The sequence below is a fragment of the Paramisgurnus dabryanus genome, chromosome 13 (genome assembly GCF_030506205.2).
Source record: "Paramisgurnus dabryanus chromosome 13, PD_genome_1.1, whole genome shotgun sequence".
In the NCBI taxonomy this organism is placed as follows: domain Eukaryota; kingdom Metazoa; phylum Chordata; class Actinopteri; order Cypriniformes; family Cobitidae; genus Paramisgurnus; species Paramisgurnus dabryanus.
Genome location: NC_133349.1, coordinates 1,438,897 through 1,465,382, shown reverse-complemented (window position 1 = coordinate 1,465,382; position 26,486 = coordinate 1,438,897). Strand labels below are relative to the sequence as shown.

At 35.5% G+C, this 26,486-nt stretch overlaps 2 protein-coding genes across 6 annotated transcripts; one reads left to right on the top strand and one right to left on the bottom strand.

The window, feature by feature from the left end:
• Positions 1-97: 97 nt before the first annotated feature.
• On the bottom strand, positions 98-11,248 carry azin1a (antizyme inhibitor 1a). 5 transcript variants are annotated; one of them, XM_065299018.2, is made up of 12 exons: positions 11,056-11,248; positions 8,320-8,441; positions 7,644-7,814; positions 7,384-7,557; positions 7,094-7,266; positions 6,581-6,715; positions 5,792-5,873; positions 5,566-5,640; positions 5,275-5,440; positions 4,778-4,896; positions 1,820-2,034; positions 98-1,727 (listed from the first exon to the last, which is right to left on the bottom strand). In XM_065299018.2, exons 3-12 carry the CDS (start codon positions 7,749-7,751, stop codon positions 1,613-1,615), a joined length of 1,362 nt encoding a protein of 453 aa, XP_065155090.1. In that variant the 5' UTR covers positions 7,752-7,814; positions 8,320-8,441; positions 11,056-11,248; the 3' UTR covers positions 98-1,612. The 5 variants fall into 5 exon arrangements, with proteins under 5 accessions (XP_065155090.1, XP_065155092.1, XP_065155089.1 ...); XM_065299020.2 differs by lacking the exon at positions 11,056-11,248 and adding an exon at positions 9,532-9,757 and having other exon boundaries at positions 8,291-8,441; XM_065299017.2 differs by lacking the exon at positions 11,056-11,248 and adding an exon at positions 9,532-9,757.
• A 4,522-nt stretch (positions 11,249-15,770) lies between these two features.
• Positions 15,771-26,486, top strand: atp6v1c1a (ATPase H+ transporting V1 subunit C1a). The gene is made up of 13 exons (XM_065299025.1): positions 15,771-15,930; positions 16,751-16,910; positions 19,775-19,842; positions 20,343-20,428; positions 20,513-20,607; positions 20,683-20,774; positions 20,862-20,960; positions 21,052-21,120; positions 24,135-24,227; positions 24,314-24,407; positions 24,479-24,576; positions 25,690-25,816; positions 25,899-26,486. The coding sequence occupies exons 2-13, from the start codon at positions 16,779-16,781 to the stop codon at positions 25,995-25,997; spliced, it is 1,152 nt and encodes a 383-aa protein (XP_065155097.1). The 5' UTR covers positions 15,771-15,930; positions 16,751-16,778; the 3' UTR covers positions 25,998-26,486.

Below are 26,486 nucleotides of genomic sequence, written 5' to 3'. Positions count from 1 at the left end.
AAGGTTGAACATTTGTGACGTAGGTCTACTATGAAATGTATTTGAGTGTAACGTTTTCATTATTAAAAATAGCAACCAGAGAAAAAAAATCAAAAACTCACATTAATAACTTTTATTGACAGCACTGTGAATGACAAACAGAATGTGTTCTGAAATGATACAAATATATTTCATAGATGAATCATTCAATCCCTTAACTGGTGCTGTGCCGAAAACAGGACACCGGAGTTTACTTCAATATTTTGCATTTAATTTTTTTTCTATCGACCTATTTAAGAATCTAGTTTTCATATTTGTAACCGTTTCAAAGTATTAATAATGCAGCGACAGTAATTTACTAATTTGTGACAAGAGTATGTTGACACCTAGTGGTCATTGTTGGTAAAACCACTAAAAGTTTAACACAAACCTCATTTTGTGTGATATTTTGTGTGTAAAATATATACTTTATTGCATTATTTTTATTTATTACAATAAATGTAAACTGCTATAACAGTGTATTGAATTTTTCACCGCCCACCCAAAAAGGGCCGCACCAGTTAAGGGGTCAAAACTGTTCAAGAGCGCTTGAAGCCATCTTATGGGTTTTTCGGGTCTGAAAATGAACTAACCTCCAACTTTTTTCGAGCACAACAGATTCAAATCAAAGTTCAGATTGCACTTCATTTCATTTGATAAGACAGCAAGTCTCCATTAGCATGACTGAGACACCCTGACTGGCTCTCCACATAATCCAGCATCACATGCTTCAACCATCATCACATTCTCAAACAAACATCACTTAATACTCACAACACTTTGGCATACCAATGCTGATAACATTACTATCCAGTGCTGTAGCTGACATTAAGAGATTATTGCTTCAAATCAGCTATAAAGGAGTGCAACATACTCCATACCTGGATACGCAGACGCTTCCAGCTACATATGCTTAGGTGTGTGCAACAGTGTGCACTGCAAAAGGTCGATCACAATTTTTTTTTTAAATGTACCCAATTTACCTTTTAATGTTTCTGACTGTAAACAATTCATCTGTGCATGTGATTTCAGAAAAGAAGGCACAGACATTTGAAGGAAACTTCTTGAATATTGAGGTTTGCTAATTTAATCGCAACATGCTTATCATGTGCAACTTGTAATATTAGCAAAGCATTAGTATTTGCATACTTGTGTCAAGCATGTTTCCATTATAGTTTACATTTTGTAAAATAACTCTATAACAAATTTCCCATCTTACCTACATACTTGATCATTCATATAATACAAACCACACATACCAGAACACATTTCTTGAAGCATCTCTGTTAATATTATTAAAGTAGACACAATAGTCTAGTTTTAATAAATAACTTCTTCCTATTCAATATATGGATTGATTTCAAATAATAACAGGAAATATTATATGCAACCTGTTTACACAAGTATAAAACAGACTTAAATATAATAATAATGGTTGTATCTGTAAATAGCCATTTTGTTAAAGCTAATCGCTTCTATTAGCTTGTAGTCCATCAGTAGAGCAACTGAAGCTCCTGAGAAGACGCCACGTCCTTAAGTGCTTGAAAACACCGTTTAGAAAATACAATGGTTACAAAACTCAACAGGGTTCACGTTAAGCTGGGGTAGAGACAGACGCCTCAGACATGTTTGACTGTAGGCAACATGGTACCAGAGAAAAGTTCTTTATCCTCCTGTCCAGAGTGATTCCAAATTTATCAATCTCCTTCCTGCAGACAGAAGAAAAACAAATGGATTATAAACTCAGAGATGGTTTATAATAGCGTTTACAGGTACACATGACAAAAGCATTCATGCGCACCAGTCGTATTCAGTGATGGTGTAGAAAACAGGCGGTTCCAGCTCATCTGCGTTTGTAAATGTGGCCCTCAGACTGTTGTCCCCTGCGCTGGAGAAAAGAAGCCAGTCGCCCACATTGAGTTCTGGCAGAAGACATCGTTCCAGCACCTGATCCAGATCATCTTTAGATGGTCCCCATAAACTGCTGGAGAACAGGGGCTCTTCTGAAGCCACCTCCTGGGTGAAAACACAATCACATTACATTCACTTAAGTCAATCTGGGTTTATAAGTAAGGGATAATGTAGAGGCAGCCGGTAGTTATTGGGAAATAAGCCCTGACAGTGTGATCAGGACCCGACGCGAAGCGGAGGGTCTTGTTTCACACTGAAGGGGCTTATTTCCCGATAACTACCGGCTGCCTCTACATTATCCCGCTTATTACACGGCTACTTGCCACATAAGAAAAAAAACTGGACATGAATATGAATTTGAAACATTTTATTGGCATATTTGTTTTAAATTAACATTTTTATCCTTCCGCGAAACTTTGCACAGATGCATAAAATGATCGTAATACCTTATTAAGATCCTCTGCTTCATACTTGTCTGTCTCCATTTTTTTCTCTTTAACCAGTCTTTGAGAAGTTTTAATGCCCATTCTGTATTTTTTGTGTGTTGGCGTCGTAGCTGTCATGCTCTATTTTGTCAAGTTCAGTCTCAGTAAGCTCTCTGTGTCTTGTCGTGGTTGTCGAGTGTTTGTCACAAGATGGCGCCAAACAGACAGTAATCTTTATTGATCTTTATTGGCGCGGAGCGATTTTACTCGTGCAAGTAGTACCGGCTATGCGTTATTATTTTGGAGCGGTTATTATTTGAAAAGAACGAACCTGCAAATGTCTCAACTGACCAATCAGAATCAAGCATTCCAGAGAGCCGTGTAATAAACTAGATTAACTCTTTCCCCACCATTAATTGAGTTATCACGTCACTTAAAAGAAAACATTTCCCTGCCCACGCTTTTCTGACGAGTTTTTACCGTAATCTGTAATTCCTACCCAATTTATAAAAAAACTGAAGCAAAAACACATTTTTTAACATTTTTAACTACGTGTATGTTTGGATAATCATTCTGAATCTGATCTCTAACAAAATTCCTTTACAAAAATGCAATTATTTTAGTTTTTTGCTCGTATTTTCCGGACTATAAGGCGCACCTTTTTTATAGTTTAGCTGGTCTTGCGACTTGCAGTCAGGTGCGACTTATGTCAAAATTAATTCATATGAACCTAAGAGAAACCATTATCGTTTACAGCCCTGAGGGTCCGCTGTATGCTGCTCCTGTATTTATGTAATTTAATGGATTCGAAAAATAAAGAGGAATGACTACAAGACCTTTTTGAACTTTATTTGGCCTGTCGTATTAATTTAGCCTATTTAGCCACCCAGTAGGGCTGGGCGATAATTCGATAACGATAATTTTACCGATATAAACTTTTTCGATAAAACGATAAGGACGGTTCGATAAGTGATCGATAATGTTTAAGCACTGTGCGTAATGTTGCGCGAGCACTTCCGGATGCGGCACGCGCTCTTGGTTTACAATCACAGTGACAGTCAGACTTGAAGGAGTGGAAGATGAGGCAAGTTATTCATTTATTAGTAGAGACCTATGAATTTCGCGATGCGGATAACGCGGACGGAATCACGGAATCCAAATGCGCGGAAACATTTTCTTGTGTGTAATGTTGGACGCGCAAACAGGGTTCGTCAAACACAGCAGACACAGGTGCGTGCAGTATACTTTACTTTCATTCAGCGTCCGCCTTGCGCACGCACACGTCCGCACAGCTTTAAAAGTATATTTACAGGACATTCACAAATTCAGGAAACTGAGGAAAAGCAGCAGATCCACCCCTGCAGTGAATATAGTGTTTGGGTATGTGCGCTCCCACAGCAAAGTGACACCCTTGACATCCATTTATCAGCGTGTATAGCTCGTATATGTATAACACACGCGTGATCACTGAACTAAGTTTTCTTTCTTGTTTAAGTGAACATAAACAGCTGTTACTCAGTATATTGAAACTTAAAGGAGTCTGTCTTGGGTCTTAAAGGGACAGTAGTCTGCTGCTTTTGTGTCAGAAATGTGTTGATTTCATAACAAATAGATTAACATTTAATACAGATGCATTAAAACAAGATTTTAGTATTTGTATTTGTCATGTTCTGAATAAAAAGTAGTTTAAAACCATTATTAACTGTCTGGTTTTTACAATTTTCATTCAGGAGCAAAAATCTGCCTTTAAATTTGACAGGAGTAAAGATTTGTTATTTATCATGATAATTATCGATATCGACTGATATGGAAAACATTTTCTCGATAATTTTTTGGGTCATATCGCCCAGCCCTACCACCCAGGTATGTTCAATATGCTATTGTGTTTGGTGAATAAATGGTAATGTTACGTTAACATTTACGGACACCTATTCAGCCTGCTGTTCTGTGTGCCATTGTTTAGATGAATAACTTGACTTTCCAGATTACATGTCTGTTCTTGGGCTTGGATTTTGTGAAATAATTTTCTAAATAAACGCGACGTACAGTCCAGTGCGACTTGTATATGTTTTTTCCTCTTCAAAATGCATTTTTGACTGATGCGACTTATACTCCGGAGTGATTTATAGTCCGGAAAATGCAGTACCCCTATTTAAGAAGTTAGAAAAGAGAACAAATGAAGAAAGGATGAAATTTTTTTTCCCATTTTGTTTGTTTGAAAGCAAAGGGTTTGTTTTTTCATTTAATATATTTGTATCTTTATTTATTTATAGAAGAAAATTTTTCTGGAAGGCATTTTGTGAAAATCACAAAAAAGCTGGCGGGCAACTTTAAAAAAAAAAAGGCTTTTGAGGGAACGAGTTAACACTACATAATCTAAATTCATATCGACATTAAATGTAAAGAATGCAAAGAATATTTACCTTGTGCACCAGTGGCATTGATACAGAATCTTCACACAACAGCTTATTGGCGAAAGACCCATAAACACCATCATTCATGTAGTAAAGAAACTCTGGCTCATCATTGGCTGACAATGTATCTAAAAAACACACACATTTACATTTATGCATTTGACAGATGCTTTCTTTTATCCAAGAAAGCGTTCACTTGGGATCGAACCAACGTTGCTTTTGCAACACCCCACCAACTAAGCTACATGAACACACGACAGGAACAGAAAAACATAAGCACCAAGTATAGAAAAGTAGTTACCTTGCCAAAAGGAGTTTTTGACTGTTTCCTAAATAATTTATGTCAATGCTTTAAACAAAAACACAAGCCTCAAACTTTGAGGATTTTCCTTATTTTAGAGAGTCTAAATTGTGTGGTACAGGCACTGTCACATCATGTTGTTGATTGAAAAAAGTAACCTCAAGCATAGGATGCATTAGGATTGTTTATGTTGACAGAGACTCACTGTGTGCTTGATCGCTAAAATCCCGCCCCAGACTTTTCTTATCAATGATATTCACGGCCAGCGTGAAAGCAGACGACACATAATAAGATCCGGGTTCAGCAATGATTGACAAGCTGGTTGATGAAGGAAAGTACATGTCCAGCATGGGTCTCAATGTGGCGCTAACCTGCACACAACACAAACCCCAGAGTCTTAGAGAAAGAGCATCACTACATAAAGAAAAAGACATGAAATCATCTCAAAATCTGGTAAATGTCAAACACAAGAAATAGTTTCTAGATTTTCACACACCTTTTCTAACTGCGCCTCACTTCCGTCAAAGCCTCCTCCAATGTCCAGAATATTCATTTCAAAACCGAGCTCCTCCTAAGAAGAAATGAATGAATTACAATCGAGGAATAGAAAGACTCGGCAGGACATAAATCCAGCTGTTAATAACATTTATCTTCTCAGGAATCAAGAGTTTCTTTATTTAAAATAATCAGAGCAGAATTTGAACTGTGAAATTATGACTTGCCCCCATATCAAAAACACAGCGGGCTTCAGACACAGCACGACACAATGCATCTGCGTCCTGACAGCAGCTGGGAACGTTGAATCTGTGCACAAAATTGATGCATTTTGATTAAAATTCACAACTTTTCTTTATATTCAAAGTTCCTTCATTGTTAAGCATGACTCTTTTAAAGTTCCCATTATACTGAAACAACCACACCTGTGGTGATTCAGCTGGACACGTGTATGATGCAACTGAAGTGACCTGACTTTATATATCCAATAAAATCATGCTTTATAAAAAAGCTTTAGAGTATTTGTTTGCATGCAACTAGGGCTGTCACAATGACTAAATAATCGTCTCATTGTGATTGTTTGACCTCATCGTGATGATTTCAGATTACAGCAATGATTGCACATCTCTCTTAAAAACACAAGGGGGCGCTGCAGCGCCAATATAAATGAGACATTATCAGATTACTTTTAATTGTGTTACTTATGTGTATTAATATTTACTGCCTTGCAAAATATGTAATTTAAATAATCACAACAATGTTTATGAAATAATTTTCACACAAACAAAATGTATGAGAATTAAATGTCAAAGCAATAAAACAGACAATTAATCGACACAATTTATTAGACAATTAACCGTCAGCCAAATTTCATAACCGTGACAGCCCTACATGCAACAGGTGCTTTGATATTTTGTATGTAACGCAATATCATTCACAAGTGCAATGGGGCATCCCACAGTCTTTTGTAACCATCTCTTTTATTTTCATTCCCTCAATGTTAAAGATAAACTCACTTGACTCCTGCAATGTTCAGATTGAGTTCTTTAGCATTCTCAAGTAGACGTCTGCAGTCCTTCAGCGTCAAGCCAAACACCAGCGCTGTCTTTTCTCTTTCACAACAGCTATCTGACATCAACTGTAGTATCACCCTATTACAAAATAATCATCAGTACAAGATAAAACCGATCAATCTAAAGTTAAGTATTTTAATAGTACATTTATACTAAAATAAATAAGACAACCACCTGAATTTGGTTAGCCTAAAAGAAACCCGCTAACTTTATATCTAATAATACATTTTTCCTCTAAAATGTTAAATTCATGTTTAAACTTTCATTTGTATGTTCATTTGTTTGCTTTAAATTTGCTTATTTTATTACCAATTGCTTGAAAAACTGAACAAACTATAAGCAGAATAAAGCAATGTTTAAAATGCATTGAGGGTTGAGAATTACACTGGTATTCATATGGTGGTACTGAGAGATACATTGGTATTGCTATAGTGAGGATTTAATCATGTGACTCACTTTGCTTTGGGGTGACAGCGAGAAATCTTCCTCAACTCGGCCTCATTGTCACAAACCAAGAGGGGGATGTTGTGTTTGGCTGCGTATTTGATGTGAGCGAGCTGCTTACACATGCCACCAAGCATGATGTCCTGAGATGGGACCCCAAAGCCCTTCACTAGGTCCAGCTCATGCTGAAAGACAAGCACACAAAGATGATACTGAAAACCTTTTAAAACAGTTCAGATTTAGGTTGTTACTTCAGGATATAAATTGAGACAGAGTGTATTTTTATATATATTTATTTTCACCTTGCTGGAGCAAACAAAGCCAGTGCCAAGATCAGCCAGAAGCTCAATCACCACTGGACTGCTGTTGCACCGGACCGTGTAAAACGGTCGAACCCGCTCCATTTTAGCCCTCCAGCGAACCTGCTGGCGCACAATCACGCCAAGGTCGGCAACATAAAAGGCGCTCTTCTGTGCCTGCAGAAAAAGAAAATATGTTTTGGTACAAGAAGAATAGACACGAATGACAAAAAAAGCAGAGATGGGGTCTCCATCATACGTACAAGAGTTTGGTCATGTATGTTTTTATCAATCACATCTCTGAGAGCCGTGGTGTCCTTCAGCACCTCCACACAATGGTGGACATCATTCAGTGTTCCCTTCATAGTCATTGAGAAACTGATGGTCACCTGATTATGAGAAGCCTCAGAGCTCTTGGGTCCTAGCGATATCCACTGTACACACAACAGAAGAAACATTAACATCACCACGGTGAGAAACATTCATTAACTTGATAAAAACTAAGAAAGAATATCGAATTCATTTGATTTATTATTAATATAGTGTAGGGCTGTCAAAATAATTAATTGCAATTAAACGCATACAAAACAAAAGTTTGTTTTTGCACAATATATGTGTTTGCACTGTGCATAATTTAATTATCCTACATTTATACATGTATGTGTTATATATACATAATACACACACAAATATATTATGCAAACACAAATGTTTATTTTGTATGTAATTAATCGCGATTAATCTTTTGACAGACGTAATATAGTGCTTATTATAAAACCAGACCCATTTACCCATGCCTTTCTTTACTAAAACAAACTTCAATGAATATTCCAGAGTGCTGATTAAACGTTTCAGTCGATTCATTAAAAGAAAACAAGTGTGAGAGAGTTTGGATTTGTGGATGACCTACTCTTGCAAACTGTGTGAACGTGAACTTACATGGACAGGTCAATAATTGACCTCTCCAATTATCAGCTAGGATCCCAAGGGGGCTCAGCGTTGAAGTCAAATTGCCCACGAGAGACTAAAGCTCCCAAATTATTCTCATAGTTCACGTACACCTGAAAGAGATATTACACCATAAATAACGAACAAATTATACAATACATTTAACCTAAACAATCCAACGCAGAGCACACTGAACGATGAACTGAATCGCAACTAATCGTTTTTGTTTACATCATGTGTGTGTGTGTGTTGTGCATAATAATGTATGTATTTAAAAACACACACACGTATGTATATGTTTAGGAAATATTTACCTGTGTATATACATTTTTATATTTATATATATATATACATTTTTATATTTATAGTCTAAAAATATATTCTCACACACACACACACACACACACACACACACACACACACACACACACACACACACACACACACACACACGTGTGTGTGAATATATTTTTTCTTACATTTATACATGTATGTATGTGTGTGTGTGTATTTATATATACAGAATTATTATACACAGTACAGTATGATGTAAACAAAACTTTTATTCTGTAAACGATTAGTTGCGATTAATCGCTAAGCAGCCCTACACTGAATGTCTCAGCAGTAGATTGTTATGACAAGGTCAATAAAAACACAAACTCCTCTCAATTTAACTTATTGACTTGTATATGGGTTGTATGACGAGTAAAATAAAACAAAAACATTCGAGTCTCTCTCATTTTTGTTTGGTGTTCTTATCTAGTTTATGAAAGCATACTAAATACAAAGTCGTCAGGAAATGAACGAGGCGCCAATTTCACAACACATGACACTAACACAAAAGATTACATAATATTGAAATTACCACACAATCTCCTTGTTTAGTAAAAAAAAAGCAGATTTAAATTAATTAATATTAATTCGTCATTAATTTCCAGATCATTGTGCGGAAACGCGTTGAGTTGAATGTCAGGCTAATGTTGTGCTAACAGTCATTCATTCATTCATCAGCTAACCTGACAACTTCCAACGGTGCGAAAGACGCTTTAAAATATTAAATCAAATTTAAATTCAGTCTGAAACAAGGCGAAAGCTTCAAATAAATCATCACAAATTAATATTCCAATCACTTTATGGTTAAACACATGTAAGGGCGATAAAATATAGCAGACACGCGTTAGCTTAAAACCCAATGCTACTTACACAAAAGAAATCGTGCGCATTTGAGCTCAACCGTCTTCTCTTTTTCGGCGGAATTTTTAAACGGTAACGAGAGAACCGATGTGAGATATAACGATATCGTTACGAGCCATAAATTGCTTAAATCCACGGATCAAGGCGTGTATGCTCGGGTGAGGGCGTTCAGCAGCAGCTGCCTGTCGGTTGTGTGGTGAAGGGTGAGGGGGCGGAGCGATTTTTGAAATGATGTGTAAAGCGGGTGAATGGGCGGGGCGATGACAAAGTAGGCTTTTTCAACTTCATATGGTGCCACAAGAACCGACCAGCGGATGATATCACGGTACCGCGAGAGTCAACCTATAGCAGCCTCCTCCGTATGATTCCTCGAACCGCTCTCGCGGTATTCATCCACCTGTCTGCTCTTGCGGTGCCATATGAAGTCGAACAAGCTTAGTGAAAAGCCAAAAGGCTTGTTTGACTTCATAAGGATGACGTCAAAGCACCGCGAGAATGATTCGAGAAACCATTCGGAAAAGTCTAATTTCGACTCGCTCTCGCGGTACTTTGACATCTTGCGGCGTTGTATGAAGTATGCGATTTAAACATGTGTTGCTGCAGTGGGCGTGGCAATCTTTAAAATGACAGTGAAGAGACGTACGTATGAAACGAAAATAAGAAAGCGTGTGCATTTAAAATAGCAAACTTTGAAACACTTCAGGCCAGGGTCCGAGTCACGCTCGGAGCGGCCTTAAGTAAATGTTGTGTTTTTGTAGCTCAATGGTTAGTAATGCAAAAAAAAAAAACAAAAAAAAAACAGAAAAAACAAATATGAGATCGGCTACCTGTCATGATATGCAGAAAATAAAATGTATTATGTTCTGTATACGACATCCTTTTCGTTAGGGAGTTTTTAATTCACATTTCTATAATTTCTAAACCTTATTATTATTATTATAATTATTAATACACATACTATATTCTATTTGTGTCACTGTAGCCTGAGTTACACACAAATATGTTTATTGTTTAGAGGGGTGCATGTAAAAAATTTGGGAACATAATACGCAAAATGTTTATTCTCATAGCAGGTGCACTCGCTTACGCGCTGAATGATTTCATTTTTTACGCTTAATATGAAATTAATCAGCGGAGCTTTTTATGTAGACATTTCAATTCAAATCTATATTTATAACAGTCTTGATATAAATATATGTCAGATATGACAGTATAGGCTAGCATATTTTAAAAATCTAAATATATTAATCGCTGCTTTTACCATTAAATACACTACACTGTAGTGTGTATTGGGCCATATTCCATTAGAACCAATACATAGAACCAAAAGAGCCAATACCATTAAAGACCAACAAAAACCAATAGACTGTAGTGTGTTTTGGGCCATATTCCATAAGAACCAATACAATTCCCAATAAAAGCAATAAAACCATTAGAATTTGCTGTAATGGTTTAATATATATATTTTTCAGCAGGGATATATTTTTCTTAAATTAACTGATGTTGATATTGAGAGAAAGAAAGCGTGCATACCTGAAAAATGTCCAAAGAGTCTTCATCTTCTCTCCTACACAATCCCTGTCAAAAAATGGACACTTTTGCGCTTGGATTAAATGGTTTGCGATAAAACATGATCAGTATGCTACTTTTAATGTTATTGCTTCGTATTAGTGATCTCTTGATCGTTCAGATGATCTGCTGTTCTCTCTCATCTGAATCTACTCTTCACGTGCACGCGCAGTTTATAGAGGGAGGAGGATTTACTCACAGAGCAGACTCTCAACAAACATTTCACTGTCATCACTGTCCTGATGTTGAATCAGAGTCTCTATATAGTAAATGATAAACCTTATGACTCACTGATGAAAACGTACATTGTTGATAAGTGCATTTTTTTTTACATAAAACAAAACAGCAAGCTACATGAATAATTTTGCTAGACATAAACAAAACTAACTAGTGGACTTAGTTCCTAGCATACTTTGCATGGGACTGCATTTGGAAAGTAAAATTTGAAATTAAATACTATTTTGTGTTTTCAATTAAAAAGAAAGAATTTTTCGTGTTTAAAGGGGACATTTTACTAGACTTTTTTAAAGATGTAAAATAAATCTTTGGTATCCCCAGAGTACATGAAGTACTCAAAACACAGATAATTTATTACAAATGTTAAAATTGCCACTTAGGTGTGAGCAAAAATGTGCCGTTTTTGGGTGTGTCCTTTAAAATGCAAATAACCTGATGAAATACACTGGCCACCAAAATGTTGGTTTGTTGAAATTAAAACTCAATTGTGACGTCAATTATTTTCTCTCTCTACACTAAACGGTAGTGCTGTGTTTGGATAGTGCAGACCCCTATAATAAGATCCCCTTCTGACATCACAAGGGGAGACAAATTTCAATTACCTATTTTCCACATGCTTGCAGAGAATGGTTGACCAAAACTAAGTTACTGGGTTGATATTTTTCACATTTTCTAGGTTATTAGAAGCACTGGGGATCCAATTATAGCATGAAAAAAGTCAGAATTTCATGATATGTTTAATGTTCATTTATTTTTGAGATATAGAAGAATTTCTGTTTCTTCATTGAGTTACCATTGTTCAGAAGTGTGGTGCTTGTGTTTAGACTGTAGGTATGACATGATGAAAATCACTAAATGAGTAATAAGTGTACTGAGACAATCTCTTCTTGCTCATCATAATGTGGTATATAATAATAAATATATAAAGAAAAAAGTAAATTTTACATCAGGAAGATTCCATTAAAATATTATGTATAATATTATAAGTAAATATTACATATTTTTAACAGCAATAACAAAACAAAATTCTTGAAGTTTTTGTTTTTCACTTTACCAAAAATAGTTTCCTCAGAATATCAGATGTGCCAGTAGAGCTTCACAATAGCTGTGTTTGTTTAATCACGTCAGTGTTGCTTGCACTACTACACTTGTCAGTGAACATTTCTGTTGTGGAGCACACAAAAGAGGTTCCGAGTTTTGTGCCTGCTCCCTGTAGACTCTGCATGAAGGTTTGCCATCTAATCTAACATCTATGGCAGAAGTGCTGTGTTTGATAACTATTGTTGTTGGTATAAACAGCTCACTGGAATTCTGCTGGGCTTTAAATTCAGTGAAGAATGTGAACTCCTATAAAAGTAAACAAAGGCCAATTCAATTATCTGATTTTAAAATCAAAATGTATTTTTTTTAAAGGAATGACATGAACTGCAAGGAATGTCAACGGTATTGCATCATAGGGAGATGCTAGGTTATTTGTCACCAATTTACATTTTGCATTTGAAAAATGTGTAGCCAACAGATTGATATAACTCATAAAATGATCTTAGTTTTATTTAACCAAGAAGACCTCACTGAGATTAAAAATGTATTTTACAGGAGTTTAGATAAGCAGCAGAACAAAGAGTTTCACACAAATGGACAAAACAACAGTTTCACCACACCAAAGGCACTTAAAAACGCTTACACATCATCTCCCAGCTCCTGAATCATTAATTTTAAATGATCCAATGACACCAAATTTTTCAGTCTTGACTGAAGAAAGTTCCAGTTCCAGGCCTTTTTTCCCAGAGTGGTTCTGGAAAATGGCAAATAGAAAGTCAGGAGATCGATATTGCCCACAATGTTTCCATTGGGTTATAAACAACTAAGGTATAAAGGTAACAACCCTAAAATGGATTTATAAATTATTAAATACAAATGCATATGGATGAAGAAGGCCAACCAACAATATCATACTATTATATTAAGTGTAATGATGAGTTAATGGCTTATGAACCATGAGCATCCAGAGAAGAAAGAAGAGAAGATAAAACAAACTGATACAATACAGCAACATAATCAAGCACAGGCAAGAAAGTAGCAGAAACTATTTCATTTGCTCACATTTAATAAAAAACAAAACTTGTTTTGTCATCAACAATAATACCAATATATTTATATTCCCTTAATAACTCAATGACATTGCATGTAAGGTCTGCAGAGGAGTAAAATTAATTGAGTTATAATGAGAAATAAGGAGTATAACAATTCAAACAATTTGAAACTAGAAAACTAACAAGCATTTGTGTAATTTGACTTTTGAAACAAAACATATAGTTAATGACATAAAACTCTTGACAACTTCATTTAAGTAGTGAATTTTGTAACTCCTAAGTTGACAGACAGAATTATGAAGCAATAATTCAGTGTTTATTCAGTATTAGCATGATTCTAGTTTGTCCAACTAATGTAGAGTGCCTTTAAAGAGGATCAATACATGAAAACTGCTTTGTTACATTTCAGCTATGTTTAAATAATTTTAATGCCTGAAAATGTGTACTATGGTAAAAAAAAAGACAGACAGCCAGTCTACAACAAAAACAATAGAGCTTATCTTTTGTTTTTCATGACTATCTGTCACTTCACATCTCTCCACCCAAATGATGTCACTCGTTTCCTTGACCCTAAAATTCCAATAATCTTTCACATTTATCCTGACAGAATACAACAGCTCATGTGGTTTGTGGCTTATGATTATTTTCTTAATGCGGTACATGTTTTGATCACATTTTCTATCCTCTGTTCCTCAACAACTGGTGTATTTATTTAGATTTATTGATGTTTTATAAGAAACTAAGGAAATAGATTCAAGTGCCTTAACAAAAAGCTGGAGACAAATTGGAACCCTGGACTTGGGGCTGGACATCCCTAGAGACTAAACAAGTATGTTTCTTATTCCCAATCGGTCCGGCGTGCAGGCGAAAGTGTTTGATTAGGGAACGCATGCCCACACATGTCTCTATCGGTCTAGACGTAGGCCAGCCAGCGGGCAGTCCGCCCCGGTGTGTTTGATCTAGGAAATTGGCTCCAGCCAGTCCAGGCATTGTATCCCAAACAATGCACCCCAGACCCACTGAACTCCATAAACATATGGCTTTGTGGACTTTTCCTCGAACTCAGGGTGGGGGACACCCGCTGCCAGGAAGAGGGACACCTATCCAAAATTAGAAAGCTGTGCCTCCCTGGTTGGGCCTGCTGACTGGGCATTCCTGCCTTTAACCTCCAGGGCCCAGTCGGCTTTACACGCCATTGAACCATAAAGGTGTGTCGTTGTATGATGAATTAAAGTAGCAGTCAGCTTTTAGGATTTTCAAAGGGTGCATGCTGTTGTGTGCATTTTATTTCTTAGAACTGATTATTTCATGAACTGAGCAGCACTCTGTCCTCTTGAATCGTTTTAATCATTTTAAATTGAAATAGTTAAGTATGTAAATTGCATTGTTGTGTCTAAAGCCCAACCAGGGATAGGAGTTGAAAATTAGCATTTGCTATAAACTTTTTATGCAGCACTTAAGTGCTGCTTGCTTTGACACTACGTTTGTTTGCATCCCTGTCAAATGAATGAAATGTAAACTAAATTATCTAACAGTCATTTAATTTAATGCATTTTTGCATTCAATTAAATTCAGAATAAAATCAACTTCATCCCATTTTCTTACTAATTCACATGCACTTCCACTTTTAACATAAGCAAGGCTATTAGCTTGTTGTCCTAAAACATTGTAAAATAACTTGTGGACACTGGTTAAAATTTAATTAACATTAATTAACAGTATTTTCATTTTAAGAGAACTTACAATCATGTTGAACTGGTGTCCATAATTGAATTCCATAGTTTTTTTTAAATTTCATTATAAGAAAGCTTATTTCAATCATGTGCAACCAGTGGTTTTCCCAGTGCTTTAATATCGCAATGTTATAATGTGACATGTTGAGATTTATTATTATTTTTTTTATTAGTTTCAACAAAACTTACATGTACAAACAAAAAGGCACCATAGTTCAAAAAAACAACAACTAGCAAAAATTTTGAGAGCTAGGGCTTTTGATCTAGGTCATATTCTTTAAATATGTTTTGCATAATAGTGAGCGCTTTGGTAAAGAAAACAAAATCCTGAAATGTAGGTATAAGGTTCATATATTTTGATTTGTGTATGTAAATTTTACCAGCAAGAGTATATTATTAACCAATAGGCTTCTCATCAAAATCAGTCCATATATAATGTCCTGTAAGAAAAAACGTTGAACATGAGGCTTTTTCTGGTGAAGCCAGTCAAAAATATCCAGCCATAGTTTGTCAATATGTATCAGTTTTATATTTGATTCTCCAAATTCCCTTTCAAGCATCCGCTGTTTTGCCTGCAGTAAGACCTCTGCGCCTGCGTGTGTCGCTGTTGTGACGAACACGCATGCGCAGATCTCCGCTTTTGATCAGCTGACCGTGAGTGTTTAGACACACTGTAGTGACATTATGATTATCAAATCATAAGACCAATCTTTTACAAATTATTTATTTAAAATTGACAAATACTCATCTTGTCATCGCGTTCACATTGAAAGCAGGTAAGATGTGATTGTAAAATATCAACTTTAATGTCCGTGATCGTGTTGTAACCTTTAGCTGTGTTTGCTACTGTGGATTAAGATCCTCTCGCTGTCTAGTATTATTCATCTGATAGATCATATATCTATTTTCAGATTGTTATTAGATATTAAACATCTTAAATGTGTAACGGTGTTGATGTGATTGTGTTATTCAAGTCTTGTGTGTTATAATGTGAGTGTTTGTGCTATGATCGGTTGACAGTCTGTGATGATGATGATGATGATGATGATGATGTGTGGTTAGACGTTTGATGTAGATATAATACAGCAGATTATTAATGATATGGAAGAGTATTGATCAGATCAGACGCAAGGTCGGACTGAGGGGCCTCTGCTTTTAACTCGTGACTGTCAAGTGTCATTCATTTTGAGGAAATGGCCACAATTATGAAATATTTAGGATTTTAGCTTCCCATCATCTAATGCATATACACACGTGCAGTGTTTTGACAATAAAATGCATTTGTCATTAGCATTTTACAATACAATCTTTTTGATTTAAAATCAAGATGTTGAATGAAAAAGAGGAAGTGTATAGTTTGGGGGCTGGGAGTATTTTGTGGTCATGGAAAATCTGGAAACATCAGGGACGTTTTGGAATTAGGCATTTGTATTTATTATATTGTTCTGCTCTAAAACATTTCCTTGGATTGCACTGCCTGTGTAAACATCAGTTTGATGAAAAATCATTGTTGTTAATCAACCTAATTCAGAAAAGAAGAACTACAAATAAGCCAATGCAAGATTTAATTGTGTGTGAATCTCTTTCTGTCTTTAGACGTTGATTTTTCTGCTCATCGGCAGTCATGACGGAGTTCTGGTTAATTTCTGCGCCTGGAGAGAAAACATGCCAGCAAACATGGGACAAAATGATGACGGCTACGACTCGAACCAACAACCTTTCCACCAATAACAAATTCAACATTCCTGATCTCAAGGTGATGTTTCTCTTCTAACAGACTAAACACAATCATTACAAATTACACGTCTGTCCAAAATTCTTGATTCTGATCGTGGTGACCAACATTTGATATCACGATTAATCGCAACTAATCGTTTGCAGAAAAAAACATTTTTGTTTACATCATATATGTGTGTGTGCACTGTGTATAATAATTATGTAAAAATAAATGCATACACATGAATGTAGAATTTTAAGAAAAAATACATTTATATATTAAGTTTTCATATTTATATAAAATATAAATTATATTTATAAATATAAAAAAGTAAATACACATGTAAATATTTCTTAAAGGAATAGTCTACCCTTTTGCCATATTAAACTATGTTATTACCTCAACCTAGACGAATTAATACACACCTATCTTTTTTCAATGTGTGCACTGTACAGCGCGTTGTGAATGTGTTAGCATTTAGCCTAGCCCCATTCATTCCTATGCTACCAAAAAAAAGTTTTATTTTGTGGCACCATACTTACTGGTATAACTTCTCATGTAACAGTCTTTAAATAGGGAAAACACGGAAGTGTTTGGTGGCTTCCCTGTTTGGTACCATAGGAATGAATGTGGCTAGGCTAAATGCTAACACATTCACAACATGTTGTACAGTGCACGCATTGAAAAAAGGTAGATATGTATTAATTTGTCTAAGTTTAGGTAATAACATAGTTTAATATGGCAAAAGGGTAGACTATTCCTTTAAGCGTATAAATGCATGTGTGTGACTTATATATTATAACAGTACACACACTATATATGATGTAAACAAAAACTTACTCTGCAAACGATTAGTCGCGATTAATCATTATACAGCCCTACTGCAGTAGTATTTGTAAGCACATAAGGTATGAGAGATTGTGCGGTATTGTTAAATACGTCAGTTCAACCCCTACTTATCGAGTATAGGACTGTCACAATTATGCAATTTGGCTGACCGTTAATTGTCTTATAAACTGTGATGGTTGTGGCGCTTAATTGCCTGTTTTAGGACTCTTGCTTTGACATTTAATTTTCATAATTTTTTTGCTGGTTTATAAATAATTTTCACACGTTGTTGTGATTATTTAAATAAAATCTTTTGCAAGGTTTACCTGGCAGTAAATATTAATTAAATGAATATATATTTTTCAAAAATGTATTGCGTTACACTGTAATTTGAGGAGCGTCATGTCATTTATACAGGTGCTGCAGCTCCCCCTTGTGTTTAAAAAAATATGTGCATTCATTGCGGTGATCTGAAATCATTGCGATGAAGTCAAACAATCGCAATAAGACTAGGGCTGTCACGGTTATGAAATTTGGAGGACGGTAATTGCCTGTTTAGGGCTTTGATGATTAATTGACTGTTTTTTTTTATTGCTTTGACATACATTTTTTTGTTTGTTTATAAAATAATTTTCACACATTGTTGTGATTATTTAAATGAAATATTTTGCAAGGTTTACCTGGCAGTAAATATTAATACACATAACACATATTTAAGTAATTATTTAATGAATATATCTTTAAAAAAACTGAAAATTCTTCATAAGAAATAAACACAATAAATTGTCTAAAAAATAACTAAAAATAAAAATGCAATCAAAATAAACTGACTATACCAGAACAGGCCTTGAATAATAGCCAATCATACTAAGGTCATATTAGGACTGGAGCACATGTCTGCAGTGGCTGCAAAAAAAATAAATTCCTTACAGATCCTCATAGCATCCTTCACTTCCCTAAATTTGTAATTGCTGTTTTGGAAATGTATGTTTTATCTGCTAGTTCATACTGCTTATCAAAGTTTTGCAGCATTTCTTTAAATGCTTTAATTCCCATTGTACTAAATAGCTTTGCATTGTATCACGTTACACTGTCAGTTAAGGAGCACCATAGTCTCGTTTATACAGGCGCTGCAGCTCCCCCTTGAGTTTTTTAGAGAGATGTGCAATCATTACGGTGATCTGGAATCATCGCAATGAGGTCAAACAATCGCCATGAGATGAGACAATTATTTAATTATTGTGACAGCCCTTATTGAGTATCTTTTTGCTTTAATAAAACCGTTACCACACAATGCAAATATTAAAGCAAAAATGCAACTTTCATGAGGTAAAAATTACAAAAAGTCTTCTTCCGCTGAAAAAATAGTCTGTGGCCGACTGTGAACAGTAACAGGATGTTTCACATATAATAACCGTTAAATAAATCTCAGTATAGGTTATATATAGTTGTTGCTGGAAATGAAAAGAAAATAGGTTTTATGTATTCATAACAAATGAGTTATAAAGTGTGATTTATAGGTTGTACACCGTAGGTTGCATAGTTATGCAGCATTATAACAACACGTCCGTTCTACGCGGACCGCAAGTGCTGTGATTGGTCCACTGGAACTCCTCTCGTGAGGTTAAAAAAATTAGTGTCGCATTTCTTCATAGGTATTTACGTTTGCGACGGTGAGAAGAAATATGGGCCAAGTTGAGGAGTGATTTAACTTAAACTGCAACAAAAGTCGCTGTTTATTTACCTCCATCACTGGTCTTCTTAAATCGGACACATTTCAGGAATGCTAAGGGGTTAAAACAAATAAATATGTAAAATGCATGTTCTATAAAGGATCATTTTATTTCTTAATAGCTTAATTCAGCACTCTGACTGTTTAGTTCTGTTTTAACTGAGTTTGTGGTCCAGTCCAGGATCATGTGGTGGGTTGACCGGTGTTTTTCTGCCTGATGGGATGGGAACAGAGGCGGTGATGTCTCTGCTCCTGATCAAACAGAGTCTGGCTGTGTTTGTATTGCTTTATCATACAGGATGATGATCAAAGCCTCTCTGTTTCTCTTTCCTTGACACCCCAGGTCGGGACGTTGGATGTGTTAGTTGGGCTGTCTGATGAACTGGCCAAACTGGACTCTTTTGTGGAGAGGTAAAATCTAAATGTGACGTGCCACGGTGGCTATATTTTTCTGTTTGGATGATAAAGTGCTATGCATGGTTGTCAATGATAATCTGATCTTGTGATATGGCTCAGTAACATTCTTCTGTATACACTTTTTTTGTTTTTTAAATAATAGCACTTTACTGTAAAAATGATGAAATGGTAATAAAAAAGTTATTATGGCTTCTTGTAATGATTCATACTTTGAGGTGTCTCATATAAATGTGAAGTTACAAAGACCTAAAATTAGTTCTTAGCAGTTTGGTGACGCGCTACATCCTCACTCGTATTTGAATCACATCACATGACTTACGGCTCATCTGTAGACGTGAGATCCTATTTATACACGTATGTTTGCTTGAAAGGCACCGAAGTCAAACGCATTCCTCAAAACCTTGGGTTTCTCCAACCCAAGTCCTGGATGTGTTTGATGTTGGATAAGCCGAGAGTTTTCAGAATGATGTGATGTCTTCTGATCTTCTTCACAGTGTGGTGAAGAAAGTGGCTCAGTACATGGCTGATGTTCTGGAGGACAGTCGAGATAAAGTCCAGGAGAACCTGCTGGCTAATGGAGGTCAGGAGACTCTTATGTCTGGAGATGAGTGAATAAACTCTTGGTTTTCTCTTTAGTTAACGTCTGCTGTTTTCTTTTGTTTAGTCGATCTGGTCACTTACGTCACAAGATTTCAGTGGGATATGGCCAAGTATCCGATCAAACAGTCTTTGAAAAACATTTCTGAAATTGTATCAAAGGCAAGTCATCTCATGCATTGATTTCTGTGTGAATAAAATGATCCTCAAATAACAGTGTGGGTATTTTTCTACCAGCAAGTATCACAGATCGACAACGACCTGAAACTTCGGGCGTCTGCTTACAACAATCTGAAGGGAAACTTACAGAACCTGGAGAGGAAGAATGCGTGAGTAACAGGACATTTTTATTTTATTGTATTTCACACGAAGGCACAAACGTGATCATAAACGCTCGTCTAATATTGTTTCACCAGAGGAAGTCTGCTGACCAGAAGTCTGGCTGATATTGTCAAGAGAGATGACTTTGTTCTTGACTCCGAGTATCTCATTACCATGCTGGTGGTGGTACCAAAGTGAGTGATACTTAATCGCATTTTTCTTTTTTACGTTGTCTGTTTAAACAACACAAGCCTGTTTTGTTCAATTTGTTTGTGTTCAACTCAGGGTGAATTATGGCGACTGGCAACGCACATACGAGACGCTTGCAGAAATGGTTGTGCCACGATCCACAAAGTAAGAAACGTATTCACTTGTATCGCATTGAAAGATGCATGTGTACGAGAACATCTGTTACATATAAGTAAAAATAAATTTGAAGGTGCCTGTGACCTCAGAGACCACACTAAATGAAGTGATATTTCAGAAACATGACTTTCAAAGGGTTGTTTGAAATGAATAAAGTTTTAAAGTGTTTGTTGTAAACAGCAGATATTCCAGGAAAATCGAGATCTCTGATTGGCTTGTGCCTGAAGAGCGCACGTAAAGGACTTAACCTGGTAAATTTGAAGCATGCTGGTTGCTAAGGAAACCAATTAACTAATGCAGCAGAACAAATGGACATCATTTTCTCATTCCACAGTGTAAAGTGTGGATAACATCTTCTTCCATCAAAGTAAAGAGCGGCGAGTGAACATTGTGAACTCCTAAGAGACACAAAACATCTCCGGGTCATATTTGACTTCAGAATCAAGACAGGGAAAATAAGTTATACATTTGAATTAAAAATGTTGTCTTTTAGCACCATTGACATGAACATGACATCAAGACACAGAAAATGCACCCGTTACCCAACATATATCACTTAAAAAGACCCTATGGTTCAATTCACGATTTCCTTTGGTGTGTAAGTGTGTATTAGTTCATGTTAATGATATGCAAAAGGTACAAACCCCAAAGTTAACGATGACGCGAGTTATCGTCTCCAACGTAAATCTCTTTTCTTTGACTACAACAAACACACGGATTGTAGGCAAGAGTTTCCTTCCTGGGATTGGTGATATAGACAAGAGCTTCTTCAATATTCACATTGGAAAACATGCAGAAAGTTTTTTGCTTCGAAAGGAAAACTGTTTTGGATGCCTTTGTCAGTGTTAGACTATACAAGAAAAGAGAGAAATTACTAGGGCTGCACTGCAAAAAAAATTTTTTTTCAGTATAAATATCTGTAAAATCTTAAATAAAGATGTATTTTCTTGATAAGGAAAATGACCTAAAACAAATCTAGTTTTTAGACAAAAATATCAAATTTAAGTAAATTTGTGCTTAAACAAGCAAAAATATCTGCCAATGGGGTAAAAAAATTCTTGAATTAAGTTTACTTTTACTTTTTTTCTTAAACCCTTAATTCGAGAAAAATGTTCTTACCCCATCGGCAGATATTTTTGCATGTTTTAAGCACAAATTCACTAAAATTTTATATTTTTGTCTAAAAACTAGATTTTCCTCATCAAGAAAATAAATTTTTATTTAAGAAATAGATAGATTTAGATATTTATACTGAAAACAAGACAAAAATACTAAGTAAGAAAGTCATTTTTGTGCAGTGTGCAACTAATGATTATTTTTCTAATCGATTAATCAGGTGATTATTTATTTCTTTTTTTTAATAATCAACTAATTTCATAAAAACCTAAATATTTTTAGCTCAATAAGGCACTAAATTGGGGTATTAACATGAAGGAGTGTACTTAAGTGCAAAAAGCCATACACTACACTGCAAAAATGACTTTCTTACTTAGTATTTTTGTCTTGTTTTCAATAGAAATATCTAACATTTCTTAAATCAAGATGCATTTTTTGATGAGCAAAATTTAAGTGCATTTGTGCATCATAAAACAAGCAAAATTATCTGCCATGGGGTGAGAAAATTTGGCTTAAATTAAGTGTTTAAGAAAAAAAAAAAACTTATTTTTAGATTTTTTTTCTCACCCCATTGGCAGATATTTTTGCCTGTTTTAAGATTAAATTTACCTAATTGTATAGTTTTTGTCTATAAACTAGACTTATTTTCTTAGGTCATTTTGCTCATTAAGAAAATGCATCTTAATTTAAGAATTTTTAGATATTTCTACTGACAACAAGACAAAAATACTAAGTAAGAAAGTCATTTTTTGCAGTGTACTACAGAGTTTTACTAATATAATCTTTTATTTTTTTATATTTTAAGCCTTAAATATGAAGGTTTGTGCAGCTTTTAAATGGTAAAGCATCTTTAAATGTCCAAATATAAATAAACAAAACGTTTTGATTCTACAGGGATGTGCTGGTGAATAAATTTAGCCAGAGATTAATAAACTCATTTTAATCTTCAACTTTATACCTTGATAAGTATTAACATTATTCGTTATTAACAAATAAGCCATTATGAAAGTGATATAGCCTACATTGTTGCGTTTTCACTGTAATAAAATGTTTATTTTAAAACAGATGCTTAGTTTGTGGTTCAATACTATTTTTATGACAACCATACAATAATTCAACAAATACAAACTCACTTATATTTAAAGGAAGAAATTAAACCTTTATTAACCAGCGTTGTATTGAGTATTTCCTTTTGGTAAGAAGAATAACGCCTGATAAACATGCAGCTTGGGTTGTATGAAGAAACAGCGCCTGACTTTAATTATTAATGCACATCTGGCCATGTATGAAGAGGACGCGTGTGCGCGCTGTCAAACAGTTGTGCGTGAGCATGTGACATCACAGACCATGAAAGTTGATAATGAATTTCATAATCGATTATTATCAATTTTATCGATTAGTTGTTACAGCCCTAGAGAAATCATAGATTAAGTAACATTTCACCTTGCGAAAGACTTTGTGGAAAATAACACAATCTGGTAGCTTGACAAGAGGTTTGTTTTATCATCACGCAACTTTTTTCCTCAAGTTGCTTTCTCAGAGCTTTACAAGAAATGCAAGGCAGAAGTTATTTCCTCTTAAACAGCTTTTCAAGATATCCTCAGTATTCCCTTATATCGCAACAAGCATTGCAGAAAACCAAAATATCGCAATGTCATATGACCTGCTGGTATGTCGAATTTATCTTACAGCACTTTTTTTTCGCACAATTTGACTGCACAATTTATTTCTGCAGCCTCATCCAATGCAAATTTTAAGCTTTCTTCAATACCAAATAACTTAAATTATCTTTCCAGTTTGTCTGATAAATGAATCCGACTCGTCCGTTTCAATCATCTGATGAGCTTCTGTTAATGAATCTTTCTGCTGTTGTGTTTATTCGTCAGTCTGCTATTCGAGGATCACGACAGCGGTCTGTTCACAGTTACGCTCTTCAGAAAAGCCATCGATGACTTCCGACACAAGGCCAGAGAAAACAAGTAAATGTCCAATCCTAACGGCACTGTAATGTTTTATGGCACTGTTTGATTCCTGTAGCTCAAATCTTCTCTCGTCTCCTCCGCAGATTCGTAGTGAGAGACTTTCAGTACAATGAGGAGGAGATGAAGGCTGATAAAGAAGAAATGACCAGACTCTCTACTGACAAGAAGAAGCAATTTGTATGTATCTGCTTGTCTCAACACTTTACATCTGTGTTTGTGTATCTGATGTTTGTGTCTGATCTCTGTAGGGACCTCTGGTACGATGGCTGAAAGTAAACTTCAGTGAAGCATTTATCGCCTGGATCCACATTAAAGCTCTGAGGGTCTTTGTGGAATCTGTGTTAAGGTATCAACACACACATACACTCATTTAATCACTTAAAACTTATTGTTGAGCATCATAATACCAAATGTAAAAGTGTATCTGTGACATGCTATAAAACCGCTTGAATGTACAGCGGGGAAAATAAGTATTTGACACATCAGCATTTTTATCAGTAAGGGGATTTTTAAATGGACTATTTCCACTAGATGTAGCCATCAAGCTAAATATTGAATTCATACAAAGAAATCAGAACATTTAAGTATACAAGTTGAGTCATAATAAGTAAATTGAAATGACACATACTGATAAAAATGCTGATGTGTCAAATACTTATTTTCCCTGCTGTAACTCTACACCCTGTCTTATTTATTATTAGAGGATCTATGAATATGCAAATTAGCCTCCACTCAATCGCATAGCTCGGATCATAGATATGAATATGCAAATTAGTCCCCGCCTAACTCTTTCACAACACCTTGGACCATTTGTCAAGGGTGCACGATGCAAAGCTCGTCACAACATGTATTTAGGCTGTCATGTGTGTGCCGCCTCATGTCAAAATATGTGTTTGGCGGGTCATGTGAACCTATGTGCATCACACGTCATGTCAAAATACATGCCTGCTGCAGACACTTTAAATAATAATAATAATAATTATTCCTTACATTTATATAGCGCTTTTCTCAGTACTCAAAGCGCTTTACATATGAACGGGGGAATCTCCTCAACCACCACCACCATTAAAGGGTTTATGGTAAAAGAGACGCTCGCATTTGCCAGATTTTCCATTGCAAAACCCATTAAACGTTTTTGCATCTGAACTCTTCAAATATTAAAACACTATGGGGCGGTTTCCCGAACAGGGTTTATGCTAATCCAGGACTAGGCCTTATTGATATTAGGTCATTTAAGAAGTTTTTACAAACATACCTTACAAAAAACTTTCATCTTGAGACAAAACAATGTCACAGATTTATGTTCATATTAGTCAGGAAAAGGTGTTTTAAATTTAACTAGTTCAAACATGCATTTTAGTCTGGGACTAGGATAAGCCCTGTCCGGGAAACCGGCCCTTTATGATCAGTGGTGCTTCAGATAGTATTTGTGATGAAAATGAAAATGATTCTGCTACAGATATGGATTACCTGTGAACTTCCAAGCGATGTTGCTACAGCCTAACAAGAAGAACATGAAGAAACTGAGGGAGGTTCTGTATGATCTTTACAAACATCTGGACAGCAGCGCGGCGGCCATCATCGACGTGAGACTCTTTTTGATATTTGTGCCGAATCGAAAATATTCTGGATCTGTTGCACATCTGAATCATTATTTTCCTCTTGCAGCAATCGGCCATGGACATTCCCGGTTTGAACCTGAGTCAGCAGGAGTATTATCCTTACGTGTACTACAAAATCGACTGCAACCTGCTGGACTTCAAATAGGAGAACCGTTGTCATTCGCGCAGCCCTTTTTTTGTTTCGTCTTTGTGAATAAATTTAAGTTAAATTGAACTGTATATTGCTGAACTCTTTCTCTGGTTTTAGTCGTGCATGTTCACTGATATTTCTCTCTTACTGTTTAATCAATGGGAATATCTGACACCCCGGTACTTTGTTTACATTTATTTGTTTTAAGATGTCATTGTGTTTATCATGTGTAAGTGTATGAAATTCTGTGTTTTTAAATCATTCCACCCATGTATTGTGAAGTAGCGATGTTAGCGATAAATATTATTGTGTGTGGACAACGGTGTTTTTAACCCTTTATTCTTTCAAATGCACCAGTGGTCCATTTAAACATACAAAGCGAAAGGAAAAAGTGTTACAAAGACGCAATACATTAAATATGATGTTATGTACATTTGGTGTTAAAAGAGCTATATGTGCAGAATTATTGTCATGAAACCAAAATATAAAATTAATTTAAGAACA

What these genes read in the sequence shown, in the direction of transcription:
- azin1a (XM_065299018.2), bottom strand. Translation starts at nt 7,751, where the DNA reads ATGACTATGAAGGGAACACTGAATGATGTCCACCATTGTGTGGAGGTG. An exon ending in ACATACATGACCAAACTCTT is followed by an intron (nt 7,558 to 7,643) that starts GTACGTATGATG and finishes CTTTTTCTGCAG; the next exon opens with GCACAGAAGAGCGCCTTTTA. An exon ending in TTTTAGCGATCAAGCACACA is followed by an intron (nt 4,897 to 5,274) that starts GTGAGTCTCTGT and finishes TGTGTTTTTTAG; the next exon opens with ATACATTGTCAGCCAATGAT.
- atp6v1c1a (XM_065299025.1), top strand. Translation starts at nt 16,779, where the DNA reads ATGACGGAGTTCTGGTTAATTTCTGCGCCTGGAGAGAAAACATGCCAG. An exon ending in AACCTGGAGAGGAAGAATGC is followed by an intron (nt 20,775 to 20,861) that starts GTGAGTAACAGG and finishes TTGTTTCACCAG; the next exon opens with AGGAAGTCTGCTGACCAGAA. An exon ending in ATGCTGGTGGTGGTACCAAA is followed by an intron (nt 20,961 to 21,051) that starts GTGAGTGATACT and finishes TGTTCAACTCAG; the next exon opens with GGTGAATTATGGCGACTGGC.